General features: G+C 31.6%; 1 protein-coding gene across 2 annotated transcripts; it reads right to left on the bottom strand.

Annotated features, from left to right (window-relative positions):
• Positions 1–836: 836 nt before the first annotated feature.
• On the bottom strand, positions 837–7,603 carry NHX2 (sodium hydrogen exchanger 2). 2 transcript variants are annotated; one of them, XM_088126158.1, is made up of 16 exons: positions 7,217–7,603; positions 7,037–7,120; positions 6,540–6,881; positions 6,158–6,276; positions 5,364–5,461; positions 4,720–4,779; positions 4,580–4,626; positions 4,262–4,456; positions 4,098–4,144; positions 3,029–3,095; positions 2,835–2,935; positions 2,634–2,735; positions 2,356–2,494; positions 2,192–2,254; positions 1,732–1,815; positions 837–1,632 (listed from the first exon to the last, which is right to left on the bottom strand). In XM_088126158.1, exons 3-16 carry the CDS (start codon positions 6,711–6,713, stop codon positions 1,315–1,317), a joined length of 1,614 nt encoding a protein of 537 aa, XP_087982284.1. In that variant the 5' UTR covers positions 6,714–6,881; positions 7,037–7,120; positions 7,217–7,603; the 3' UTR covers positions 837–1,314. The 2 variants fall into 2 exon arrangements, with proteins under 2 accessions (XP_087982284.1, XP_087982282.1); XM_088126156.1 differs by lacking the exon at positions 7,037–7,120.
• Between the last annotated feature and the right edge of the window lie 7,390 nt (positions 7,604–14,993).

Genomic DNA, 14,993 nt, shown 5'->3' with positions numbered 1-14,993 from the left:
TAGATTCTGTGAGGGATTTTTTTGTTCTTTTCCAGAGTTTAATATGTTTCTTTTCAGACATAATCGAGAAGGGAAGAAGTGGAAGCCATTGTTGCCCAACCAAGCTCAACCCAAGCAACTTTCATGGTGGATCTCTGGAAAAAAATCTCAGGTACCCATATTCTCATCTCATCTATGAATCGATGATTGTAACGAGGGAAGATCGTCGGAGAGGGAGCTTTCTCCTTGATCTCCGACGACTTCTCCCTCTTTGGCGAAGGCGACTGGATAGGAACATTCGCGGTGGCGGCAACATGGGCCGGAGATGGGGAGTGGAAGAGAAAAATAAAACCATAAATATAATATTAAATTAATTTATTTCGCAAAATGTTCAATTTAACCACCTCGGTTTAGACCCAACTGTCAAAAGGAGCTCGAAAAAAGTACATAAGAACCCCATAATTTTGTTTCCACTCCAAAAATACACTGATATGTAGTTTTTTTTCAATAATTTCTCTAATACGAGGGGATTATCTCAGGATCATTAAAAAGGTTATGATTCCTGAAATAAACTTAGTGTTTGAGTCCGTGTTTTTTGAACCAATAGCTTTTCCATTGGCCAAAAACACGGGCATCAAACTTCCCTCTACGTATTAAAGAAACTATTGGGAAAAAATTACATATATCATATATAAAACGACAATCACTTTCTAAATCTTAAGAACCAAAAATGTCCATTTTGAAACTTCAAAGACAATAGACATCTATTTCAAACTTTAAGGACCAAATAGACATCTATTCCAAACTTCAAAGATAAAATGTTCGTTTTGAAACTTCAAAAATCAAATAAACACCTATTGAGAAACCAAAAGTGTATCTTTTCGTCGAAAAAAATACAAATATATATATATTACAGGGGAGATTCAATTCCTATACATTGCATGCATACACTTATAAACATTAAAAAGAGTAAGAGGAGGTCATAAGAGGGCTACAAACTTCACACATTTTCCTCATCTCAAAAACAATTAAAAATACAAAAATTGAACCCACTTCCATATTATCATTATCCCTCGCTCTAGAGTTCATTATGAAAACTTCACAACCAAAAACAAAACCAGATCATAAGGATTTGTACCAAAAATAAGAGAGGGCAGCAAGGCAAGAGAGAATCGAACATACCGAAGGCTCCCCGTGCCATTCCCAGTAAACATACGATGGTACCGCACACCCTTGTCTGCTGCTCGAAAACTTGATATGGTGAAGTAATTTTAATCCATCTTGATTTACATATCTTACACTGTATGGAGCCTCATCCCTGATGGGGGTTCATTCTCAGTGTCCACTCCTCTCGGTTGGCGATCCTGGAACAAAGGGAACAAATCCCCTGCCCCCGAACATTGGGCGCATGAAGGCATCGTCAAACTTTCGCCAGTAGCGATGCACGGTGTGTGTAGGGGTGGCAAGGAGTGCGCGTATACTGCTTGGACGAGGAATAGTGGAGCCGTCAAGATCAAGCTCCGAATCCTGGGCACTTCCGAGAAGCGGTACCGAGAATGATTTTGGAGTCGCGGGATCTGATAGCATGCTGGAGGTGTGTTTTGGGTGAGGTATCAACCACTTTATAAGAGGCTGGGTCAATAACCCAAACACCTGTTCATGATCATCGCCATGTACAAGAAAAATCAGCACAGCCCACAGAACATGAAAAAAAATTACAAAAAAAAAAACTAACTGATTTTTTAGGCTTACCATTGTGCTGAAAAGGACAACAGTTATGGTACTAGTGATCATCATTGCGTTCCCTCGCAATTCAGTGTGTCCTGCTCTTGTAAACTGCACTCACATTGAAGTACTTCTTCAATAAGCAATAAATCTAAAAGCACTTTCTAAATCAGTTAGAAATTTTTGAAAAGCATTTTTCACGGACCCCCTTAAAAGTCATCTCAAACTCACCCCCTTAAGACCAGCTCATTTGATAACTATTTGAATTTACATTTCTAGTTTTTGAAAATTAGCTTACAAACACTACTTATATGGTGAGAAAACAAGCATAACGTTTTTTAGAAAAAAAACATAATTTTAAAAAACAGACAATTAGAAACAAAATCGTTATGAACAGGTCATAAAATGTTTTGACTGCATACTTCCTCAAACAGTAAATTTAACAACAGAATAGACAAGAAAGTCAATATTGTAACCCACAAACTACCTGATGATAAGCCAGAGCAATGGAGACAGCCCCTCTCATGAGACCAGCCCACCAAATTATAATCTACAAAACCAGGAAGAAGCGCATGGTTTAAAAATAGGGTAATAATTGCAAGAAAAAAGAACTGTTTAAAGTAATGAAACCAAGTTCTAAGGAATGCATACTTGTTCCCTCAAGGTAATTCTCTGATCCGGCGATTTTTTAGCTAAGTTGGATAAAAATGAGAGCGGGAAAACAAAAGCCGCTCTTCCAACCATAACCAGGCCTAGTAATATTGCACTCACAGAAACTGAGGTCCCCGGACTGAAATATCCGATATGAAGATGTAAAATATAGAAAATAAGTTTGTTGAGCAGACAAACATTTGATATCACATTATGCAACGGTTAAAAAGATGAGAGCAGCATATTCAACCCGGCAAAAGAAAAATAACATGATATACCTATCACTAACAAAGCTCCACTTCTCGATGTCCAACGCATCCATGCCAACATAAACAAAGATAAAGGTCTCGGAAATGAAGGATAAGGTAGCGAAAGCGTGCCTGTGATAGCGGATAAAAAGACAGCACGAGTTAACGAGAATAAAGAATTCCAGTCACAAGTATCACTAAAGAATTACAAAAGGTTGAAGCATTACATACTTAGTGGTAACTCTTGAACTCTCGGTCACATTATGCCAGGTATAGTGAGACATTACAATCCCACAAAAGAACACCGTGAGAATGCCACTTAAATCTAATAACTGCAGAGAATATCCACAAAGTAAAACAAAGACGGTCACTGGGAATGTATGTATAAGCAGTCGAAGTTCAGTATATTCATACAAAATTCTTACTTCAGCCAGCATATATGAAAGGTACGCCATGAGCATCATTAGAGCCACCTCACGATCTGTTGAGTGCCTGAATTTTATCAGTAAATTAACTAATATAAGTTACCTCATCCCATCAAATTCTTCGTCAGAAGAGATGCAAAAAGGAAACAAGAAGGCTTATTTTTTTATCTGCTGTGTTGATTTTAAATTTTTTATTTTTGGTTAAGAATTCCAGCCGGTATGCAGTCCCCATCTGTCAGCCTGGTAAGTTGAAACAGTCAAAATTGCTAGACAGATTCACCTTTGTGATTCTCATCTTTGAAGAAGTTAAACTTGAAAGAAAAAAAAAATTGAATTTTGAACATAAGATTGATTGTTTTCAGTTTTATTTTTAAACTATCGTGAATAGAACTTAAGAAGTTCTGCTTTCTCTTTCTTAACCTTGGATATAATCATTCTGGTTTCTCTTTCTTAACCTTGGATATAACCATCATGGGCTTGGACCATATAGTAATCCAAAGGACCTCAGGTAAACTTTAAAGAATTTAGAGAGAATTGATTCAAACTATGGTTGTCACCTACCTAGGTTTGGTTATCCTATGAGCTTTCTTGGAACCCAATGTAGTAGGATCAGGCGATTGTCTCATGAGATTACTCGAGGTATGCACAAGTTAGCCCGAAAACTCACGAATACCAACAACAAAAAAGAAAATAGGGATATCTGGACTACGCTTATGAGCTATTTGACTAATTCAAAGGGTCCATCACTTAAATCAATGCCATATTTTAAACTTCTTCTATGTAGAAGTTTTAAGCTTTCCAAAGCTTAAAATCAGAGGAGCATTACTTACAAAATCAACCCCTAATAACAAATTTAAATCCATAGGAGAATTAATTAATTGTCAGTATTCTTAAAGTTTAAACTAATAATAACAAGATGAAACTTTACAACGAAATATGAAAATACGATGAACAATGATTGTACTACTACAAGTTACTTATTGGCCACCTACTAAATGAACTAAGAATACACAAAGAGAAGAGTCTACACGAAGAACAATTTTAAAAACTTTAGTTTGAAAAGATATACCTGCCAAAGTACAACTTTTTGATTGTGTAAGCACTCAGCAGCCCAACCTGCAAGCGAACATGATGTGATTGCATGTTCCATTATAATAGACAGTTCACTTGCACGCACACAGGACGGGAGAGATAAACGTAAAGAAGAGATTGATGAATAGGAAGAGAACTCACAAATACTCCAAGTAGGGTGCTCAAGGAAAACAAATAAAAGAAGCTCCCAATAAAATGTAAAGCAACTTTTGGATCAAATTTACTAAGGTCTAAGCTCTGGATTGCATTGAAAAGCACCACAGATGTAGCATCATTTACTACACCCTCCCCGAATACTAGACTGTAAAGTAGAGGTGTTTCATCCTGATTTAATATCTGGACCATCAAATGCATTAATATTAGTTTCATTGTACACCAACTGCCAGGTAGGCTAACTACTTCAGAAATATATATATATATATATATATAAACAAACTACAACATCATTTTATCTCGCACCTGCAATGTGCATACAGAATCTGTTGCAGCAAATATTGCTCCAATTGCTGTGATAGAATACAAAGACATTATAGTCTTAAAACATAAAAGATCTTTTACAAAGGAGACAAAAAGGAGATATGTAAAGAATAAGGTTGTACCTAAAATATCAGCAATATCCAGCGATCCAACATCCATTTTCTTAAATAACTGCAAAGCACCTGAATCAGGCACCAGAATTTATATGTGACAGTGAGAGATCTATTAATGATAACTCGAAAACTAGAAGATAATTACAATAAATGATAAACAATGGGTAAAGTCAAGGTAAAACTCTGTTGAATGTAAGTTTTAAAATATTGCACACAAAGTAATTAGAACTAAAAAGGTCCACCAAAGGGATTGGATGCTAAAGCAGAGGATCAAGATGTACATCTAAGAATTATTAGAGGAAGAACTACAAAATTTTTCAGATTGATTTTCTTCAACTTTTTTTTAAGAAGAAAATTTTAGCACATTAAGATTCTGGAGAAATCATAGGGTTTCTTAGAAGCATTGAGCATCAGCCACAAGCGAAAAATAAATGAAGATTAACTGCAGAAAATGATGAATTAATAATATGAAAAGAACGTTTTCAGGATTGTTGTGCGATCGTTATAGTGAAATTTTAGGCATTCATCATACTGGAATGGAAGAATATATATATATATATATATATTTTTTTTTTCTTATCACATATTTCATCATTGCTTATTGGAAAGGAAAAATATAAAATCAAAAAAAGAAATATAGTTTGAAGATATACCTACTGAGATGATTAAACAAGAGATTAATGTACCAATTGCACCGAATAGCATAATTGTCATAAAGTTAACAAAGAACTGCTTCTTTTTCACCTGAAACCTGATGCAGAAGGAGAGATCAGCCAAGACAAAGCACTAGGACTTTTTCCCTCAATACATATTTCTTTAGTTCCTCTTCCTAGATCAAGAATAACAGAACACTAAAAAAAACAGCAAGAAAATAGGAAAATGGTAAGGTCACTGATCATCATTTTGTCAAATAAAAGTGATTTTGATTACTTTGAAGTTCATTATAACTCGCCACGAATCCAAAGCACATAAATTGTTGTTTACGGTGTAAAATAGAATTCTGAAATTTTCCTTGCATAAGCATACAAACAACACTCGTGAATACAATATACATACATATAGCTCACCACAAAACAATAAATCAATCAGATCCTACAAACGCAGTCAGAAAAAACTTATTTTCAATAGAATGCAGAATTCTGAGTTTCAAAAAGTATACACAAGATAAATAGTTTGCTAGCGCTCATATGCTGTTTGAAGTTAGAAAAACAAAAGCCTCATGGTGAATAACAGTACATTGGCTAAAATCTAAATCAACCTCAGGGGAATATGTTTCCCTAAATTTTCAGAGCAATATATCCAAACAAAGTTTTTGGTTACCACGCCAGCACAAATGACAAGTTTAATTTCAATCTGAAGCCTTTCTAGTAAAACAGACCAGCACATTATAACGCAAGCAGAACAAGAATACTTGTATGTAATAAATGGTGTGGTGCAGAAAATTTACCCAGCATTGAATATAATAGGTGGCAGAAGATAAATAAAGAATGTGTCTTCGTCAAATAGCATCAGATGCGAACTTTTCCCACCACTGACCAGTAAAATAATGACTCCAGTACACAGACCCTGAAACAAAAGGGTAAACATTAATTACCTCATGCCATCACAGAGTAAGAAATTCAATCAAGATCTATGATATCAATTATCAAAGTTAATCTTCTGGGCTCATTTTGATAACCATTTCATTTTTGGTTTTCTGTTTTTAAAAATTATACTTGATTTCTCACCATTTCTTTTCGTATATTTTTCACTTTCCTTTCCTGATAAATGGTTATCAAACAAGTTCTTGTTTTTTCATCCAAGACATAACATTAGAACGAAAAACTCACAATCAAGAGGGCAGTGATGGACTCATTCATCCACCGGTTCTCCTCAAGAAGATGACCAATAACGATACAAGCACAGAGAAGTGCCACAAATAAGTTGATGGAAACCACAGAGGCATGATCGGAAGTGGATAACGCTTCCCATTTGGACACAACGTAGCTCAACATAGGGGTCATTTTATCAGCCTCTTCAATGGAAGAATCAGTTTGCCCACAAATAATTTACAGAGAGGTTCCAAAATCAAAATATTCTCAGTTCCATCAAAGCGTAGAATTTAGAGAATCTAGGCCTTCGAACCGTCCATCTCAACAACTATACATACACTCTCATTAACAATGAAGTCCCTGCATTACAACAAAAATTTAAAAGAATTATTTAGATTGCATAAAAAAAAACATATATTCCTTTTGTTCGAACGCTTTCAAAAGTAAGGAAGGATACAATCATTGAATATTAAGCCTAGAAAAAATCCCGTAGATTATATTTTGAAGAAATTAACTGCACAGATTTCAGAAACAAGCCGCTGAAGATATATAGCTGCTCGAACCGAAACTCTCCTCCAAATTTTCCTTCATTATTCCCTCTGTTCTCGCAACAATGAGACAGAGAACGAAACACAGACACCATAATTCTCATTCATGATTAGAAAAAACAAAAAAAAACACAATCAAGTACTCACCTACGCACTTCGAATCGACATGGAAGAACACAACATTATAAATTCCCCTTTACAAACTCCGTTGATCCGCGAAACCGCCAAGTCAAATTCCAAATTCAGAGACACCAAATCTCCTCCACTCGGAATTCGCCAGCCGCTGTGTTCAATCAAGAGGAGCTCGAGAGGTTCAAAAGCGACTCAATGGGAGCGAATCAAACGAAAGAAACAAGACGGAAGCGTACGGGAAAGAAAAAAATTCCGCCCCGATAACTTCTGTCCTTCAAATCTCGAGAGAGTTTTTGGGAATGAAACTCCTGGAAAGATTTGAGAAAATTGGATGAACAAATTATACTACTGGTTTCTAGAGAGATAAAACGGAGATAGACGTGGGGAGAACAAAGTGGAGGAGAGAGAAACAGAGGGGACATAAGCGGAGCACACGGGTTTTTCTAAACTACACCTGCTCCGTACCACAGACAATGCACGTGACCCATCCTGGCCGTTCATTTTCCAATCTGTCATCACATGGGCTTCCACGCGTTGTGGTACTGTAGATCCGGTTCCACCGTAGCATAACCCGCTTCCCAAATAGTATGAGAGCATAAACTTGAAGAAATTAAGAGAGAGAGAGAGTAATTGTGTAAACTATTAACCTTAGTAAAATAAAAAAAAAGGAAAATAAATAAACAAAAACAAAAACAAAAAGGAAGTTCTGGAAACAGAAATTAAATTTTCTAAACTTGAGGCGCTTACATTAATAGCATAAAATAAATGTACTTTTAAAAAATAGTAAAAGAGAAAATAATTTTAATTTTACAAAACTATTTTCTTTTCAATATAACAAATATGTGTACAGGGATTAAACTCTCCCATCTTTAAAGAAATGATAACATGTCTTAACCGTTAAACTATGTTTATGTTGACATAATCAGAATATTATTTAAAACTATTCCATTGAGAATTCTGAATACATTAAAGATATGATGGCTAATTTTAAAAATACAAAAATTAAAATAAACTTTTTGAAAATACAAAAATTAAAATAAACAAAAGTAAAAAGTACGGGAACAAGAATGCATTAAATAAAGACCCTCAGAATTGGAGCCAAAATAGAATTTGCAGTAAATTTTAAGAATCGCAATCAAATTAAAAGGTAACTTTTTAAAAGAATCCACTTGGCAAGAAATTAATGGGGGATCTACAGTAAAATCTGTGATGGATTTCTTTTCCTTATCCAAATGTATGGGAATCACATGAGTAAATTTGTCCAACTTTTTTGAGTTGCTGGAGAATCACGGACCTCAGCTTTAAAGGTTGCTCTTCTTTTTCATCCTTTTCTTTCTAATTAAAAAATAATAATTTATTTTTGCCAATAGATAAAATACATATTATTATCCTTTTAAAGCTGATGATGGATCTCCCCACTGTATTATTGTTTGATTAAAAAAATTTAGTAATTAAAAAATTATAGTATTCATGTTGTAGTTTCTCAAAAAATAAAAATAAAATAAACAATTTATTGTGTGAACTCAAACAAAGATATTTTATTATAATTTTAATGTTTATTGTTAGTTATTTATAAATTGTTCACACAACAAACTTGATATTTTCTTTTAATAAGTACAAAAGTTAAAAAATATTAAAAAGCAGGTTTAAGCTAAAGTATTAAATTTATTTGACATGTCACATTTCTATATAGGTCTATAGATTCGACATTAATGTAAAAGGTAAATCAACATTATACTAATATCGTAAAAAAAAATAACAATATTGACATAGTATTAGTAATAAAAAAATTTAACTTATTTATAAAGGTGAAGTGATTATTTTTTTATTTTAATATTTTAATATTATTTCATAAATATTTATCAATATCAACATTTTATCTCTATTTTTATTGAAATTTCGATAAATTATTATTTTCTTAAATTGAAACATCAACATTTTGATCCACCCTAGTTTAAGGGAAAGGAAAATTATTTTGATACGAAAATAATTACTAAATTAATTCGGTCGTTTTACTCACTCTTGATGATTAATAAATAGAATACGACTTTATTTAAGTTTAAGGTGATACAAAGTACAATAATTGAAGGGGGGAAATCTGATAGTGCCATGCCACCAACCTTTTTTTTCTCTCTCTCTCTCTTTTATTCCAATCATTGATTAATTTTGATAATTAAAACAGAAAATATAAAATTTCACAAAAAAATTGAATTTAAACCTACGTCTCCTATATATATATATATATATATTTTTGGTGTTTGTACTTCTCAACTTTTGATTGATTTGGATTTTTGTATACTTTTAACATGTTTATTTTAATTCCTATACTTTTAACTTTTATTATTTTAATCTATATTTTTTCAAAATATTTGTTTTGATCTTGTACTTTTAACATGTGATCATTTTTTATCCATATTTGTCAAATTTTCACAAATTTATACACGATGGAAACTCTTAATATAAATTTGTAGCTACATTTCAAGAAATTGATTGGATGAAATGTCATCCTAAAATTTTGGTTGAAATAAATGAGATAAATACTACAAAAAAAAAATATATATATATATATATATATACTTTCAGAGATGCGAGAAAATTGTCGGTAAGATTATGAAATTGTCGCTAGAGTATTTAGTGACGAGACGCGATTTGTCACTAAAAATATTGCTAATAGCACGTCTTCGTAGCCTTTAATAACTCTAGGTCGCTAAAACCATGTGTTCAGCGACTCGAACACGTGTTGCTAATGATATATTCAGCGACTCGCTTTGGCGTAGTCACTAACAATCTAGTATTAGTGACTGCTGTTAGTAAAATTCGTCTTCTTATAGTAAAAAATGAAAATGAAGAGATCAAAATTATTACTTTTAAAAAATATAATGACCAAAATGAATATTTAAAAAATATAAGTGTATGAATCAAAATAGATACTTTGAGATTAGATTGACCAAAATATTATTGATTTATTTATTATTATTATTATTATTTCTTTTTTCTGAGGAATAGTTTCTAGTAAAAGTTAGGTTTCACATGAAAAAGCCACCTTTGACGGTGTCGTTATCAGACTAGTTAGGCAAGTGAGTTGGGGATCTTTCTGTAAGCATCCAAAATAAATAAATACCCTTACAAAAAACAATAAATAAATAAAATAAGAAATACGTGGCAACAAAAGTTAACTTTAAACTTTTTTTATTTTTAGAAAGAAAAGAAAAGATCTTTAAACTATTTTCTAGACTTACTTAAAACACATTTTATCTCAAAACCTAAATTAAACATAAAAATCAAATAAACTAACTAAAAACAACCCAACTTAATCGACTAAATCGAGAATATTTCGGAATCAAAACATTTAAACTTTTGAGGAAATTACACACATATATATAGCAAAAAAAGTATGTATTTCAAATATAGCATTAGTTTTAAAATTTTGCACAAATATCTTTGATTACTCTTTCTGTGTTCCACACGATCAATTAGTTTGATGTTGTTGTCGTTGTTGCTGTCATATCATTTATGTACTTACTAGTCTCTATATTTTTTTTCTGGTTCAATTTTAATCATGTGTGTTTGCAGTTAATTTATACGATCTACCTGATTAGGATCTGTATTTTTTTTTTTTGACTAATTTGATAGTATTACAAATTTATATATATTATATTTATTTCCAATTTTTAAGACTATTAATAAAAAATATATTTTTAACATATAAAGTGCATAAAACTAAAATGATATTTTCCATAATATATGTCACATATTTTATTTCTTAAAAATCATTTTTCAAGTATTTTTTTGTTATTGTTTGAAATTTGAAAGGGCAAGGAACAAAAATGAGTTACCAAACCTATTTTTCTGGCTTGTTTTTAAAATAATAAATAATAAGAAACAAAAAACAATTACACAGCTATAATTGTTATTTTGGAAATTATAAATAGAGAAAAAAGTGAGAATATTTAAGACTATTAAATACCTCAATTAAGGACTTAAATTTTACTGTGAAAATAAATCTCAATGGAACTCATTCCAAACTCAAAATTATTGAATACAGATGCTTCATACAACTTAGAGGGAATATGTCACATTAGAGGTGAACCATCAAAGACGTCCTCTAATTACCATGATGAGATTGGTCTTCTTTTAATTTTAGTAGACTAAATTATGAATATAAATAAAGAAATGAATACTGAGCTAATAATTATCGGATGTTTGTTGGAAAATAAAATGTCCCTAATTAATTATTCGAAATATATCTTTGTAATTTCTCTCTTATATATGTTATAAAATTTAGAAGGTGTTCAAGTCTTCTCTAATAATTTCTCCTCCTAAGCTAAATAAGATTTCCTATTTAATTAATATACCAAGCTAGGCTTTCTTATCTTTATCGCATTATTGTAATTTTTGTTTTGTTTTTTGTTTTTTGTTTTTAAAAGATTTTGATATATATCTTTGTGTTTCTCCTTTCAATGGGCCTTACTGACATTTGTCCCAAAAAGACAGAAGACGACGAAAGCTTTAGTTTGCAAAGAAAGAACTTCTAAAATATCTTATATTTCATCCTGCTTATCAATTTCTAAATTCTCATCAATTAGTAGTCACGTGCAAGAACGTGAAAATTATAAATAGAATTATTTAATAAATGTTAAAAAAAGGTACCGACGAGCTCTTCTCGAATCTTTTGTTAAGGACACAATCTCTTATGAAAGTTTTTTTATTTTATTTTTAGCAGTACAACAAATAAGATAGAAAATTCGAACTCATGACTTTTATCAAATCAAGAGATAAATGTTAATTACCACTGAGCTATTGACATTAATATAAATATAATACCTTTTTTTTGTCATAACGATGAAACTAGAATTTTATACTAAAATATGTATGAGTGAACTATATAAATAAAATGTATATGCTGAATACTGTGTGCAATTAAAACATGTTGGGAATTAATAAAAAAAGGAAAAAAAATGGTTCAAATTGTATTTTGGTTTTTTAAAGTTGTAGATTCCTTAACTCACAAAATTTGATGTTTTGTATTAAATGCTCGAGGAATCATTTGTATGTTTATTATAATTGTATTTAAATTTGCATGTGTAGGATCGCTAGAGATCCAAATATTTTAGTAATTAATTAAAGTAGTCTTAGATCTCATCTAAATTAATGAATTTTAAGATTATTTTTTAATAAAATTTAATCTTTTTATCCCAATATTTTTTATCATGAACTTTCAAAATATCTATTTTAATTCTTATAGTTTAAAGGAGCAATCATTTGGTCATCGTTAATATTGCTAATATTTTGCCACCTAATATTTGCTTATCTAATACTCTAATTAAAAATCTACTTACGTACCATTATATATCTATATTATCACATCATACACTTCTTCGAAGTTATATTATTCATTTGTTAAAAAAGTAAAATAAATGCAAGGACAAAACGATTATTTTTTAAAATTTTAAGATTAAAATAGCCAACATAAGTATAATTCAATTGATCAAAATATATAAATCAACCGAAGGAGGTTTGAATTCTATGCCACTCCCACGTATTATTAAGTAAAAAAGAAAAGAAAAAAAATCAAATTAGATATTTCCAAAGTTGAGAACGAATAAACATTAAACTATGAAAATTAACATTTTAAAGTTTGAAAATTTCAGTTTGGATCTAGGAACAGATTAAAACCATTAAAAATCTATGCAGGTTTTTTTTTTAGCTAAATTTGTTTTTATTTACTTGTTTATTTATTTAAAAATTTTGAAATTGTGGGACTTGTTAATAATTGGGCATACGATGATAAAATATTCAGAGAGGCGGCCACGTTTTAAGCCCGGTTGGCCACGTTTGAAGATGGCGACAAATCATACATAATAATCCATTTTAATTCTTAAGAAAAATCAACACCCAATATGACCTAATTGAAAAATATAAAAAACGGAGGAAAATAAATTTATTAATGTTATCCATAAATTAGACTTCAAAACTCCACATATTTTAGTATATTATATCCAACAGAACAATGATGTGAGATTTGTCTTTTGATTACTGATTTTAATTTAATTTTTTATTTTTAAAAGTAAACTTTTTTTTAAGAGCATTTATTAAGTCTTCGTCTAAGTTTGAAAAAAAAAAAAAACAAAGGCATTTGGATTATATATATATATATATATATATATATAAATGTTGGACTAGAATTTTAAACATATTGTTTTGACATAGACTAATGTACTTTTTTTTTTTTTGCTATATAGGCATGGTTTCTTAAAGATAGAAAATAGAAAATCAAATGTATTACAAAAGAAGAGAAAATCAAATAGTTATCCAATATATTTTTTTTTTCTTTTTCAAAGTTAGTAGCGGTGTCTGGACGGAGAGGTGTGAACCACAGTAAGACTTTGAGATGTGAAAAACTTTTATTTAAGAGATTTTAAATGTAATTTTATTATTTTGTTACATCCAATTTTATCCTTTCTTGAATTTTAAGTAATGATAATTTTGTATTTTTGTGATGATTTATATGGTGTGGAATTTATTATTTAGTTGGGAGGCTATCTAAAGCCTTATCAACAGCTTATTTGATAAGGTTGTTGGAGTTGCATGTCAAGAACACTAAGTAGGATTGATCATCCTAATGGAAAAATCCTTCATTCCTACGGCAACAATAAACAGAAAATAATTCATAAATTAAAAAAAATAACATTAATAAAGAAAATATAAGAATTAATGTAGAAAACTCTAAATCGGAGAAAATACCACATCCCACAAGAAAAAATCAACTATGTGAAAATTATTACAATCACACGTATTTCTCTCATCGGACCCAATTACACAAAACATATTTCAATTGGAATGAATAAAATCCAAGGCTATGAGCTCCTTTTAAAGTAGCTGGAGCACACTCCCACCTTGTATCTTTCAGATATAGGGTAAACTTAATTTTAATATTTTGCCAAAACCCAAAAAATTTCACATGGGCAAGATATTGAATAATTCATAGCTTCCATTACACTTATTATCTTCACCGTCAATCATAATTCTCAATTCAGAGAACTATAACCTACTCCACCATAAAAGTAGACCACTTGGAATGTCGTCTTTCAAGATTTTTATCATCATCACATGTCTATAAATTCTATTAAAATTAACCAAGTCTCCAAGCTTCAGATCAACAAGGACGAGCTAGACAGTGAGCTTCGTATGCTGTGCAGAGGACGTACAAAACAAAGTAGAAACTCTGATGCTAAAGTCAGTAAGCGTTCAAGTCAACTTGAGAGAGAGAATTGGTTTGATCACGTACCTTAGAATGAAGCGGGATGGTTCTATTTATAGGCAAGGTACCCGACAAGGTTCTCGAAAAGGCCTCAACGACTCTTTAAGGTTATCGTGAAGTGCGGTGTGATGTCGCGGAGTTTGTCGGTAAATGGGCTAAGCCGAAGTAATCCAAGATGTGCATTTGGTTGGCTCGGCCGGGATACCTGTTTGGCTCGGCATGAAGACTCAAGGCTGAGGTGAGTACACGCACGAAATGACACGTGTATGGCTAAAGATCAAACTATAGCATGCCACGTGTAGGTTGAGAATTCACCTCTAACATTGGCCTCCACTGTGCTGAGGCGCCTTGTCGGTTCAGCTCAGTGTTATCCTTAGGAGAGATGACTTGCAAGCCATCTGAACAAGTCAAACGGAATATGAAGGGTCCAGCTGACGCGTGATGATGTCACGCACAACTATCTTTTGGTGGGATTGAATCTGGACCCTTGATTTCAAAATAGATGGACGACTGAGATGAGACTCTCATTTT

The sequence above is a fragment of the Momordica charantia genome (genome assembly GCF_013281855.1).
Source record: "Momordica charantia cultivar OHB3-1 chromosome 6 unlocalized genomic scaffold, Mcharantia_2.0 BLBB01000006.1, whole genome shotgun sequence".
In the NCBI taxonomy this organism is placed as follows: domain Eukaryota; kingdom Viridiplantae; phylum Streptophyta; class Magnoliopsida; order Cucurbitales; family Cucurbitaceae; genus Momordica; species Momordica charantia.
The sequence above is the reverse complement of the archived record's forward strand: the minus strand, read 5'-3'. Positions and strand labels throughout refer to the sequence as shown.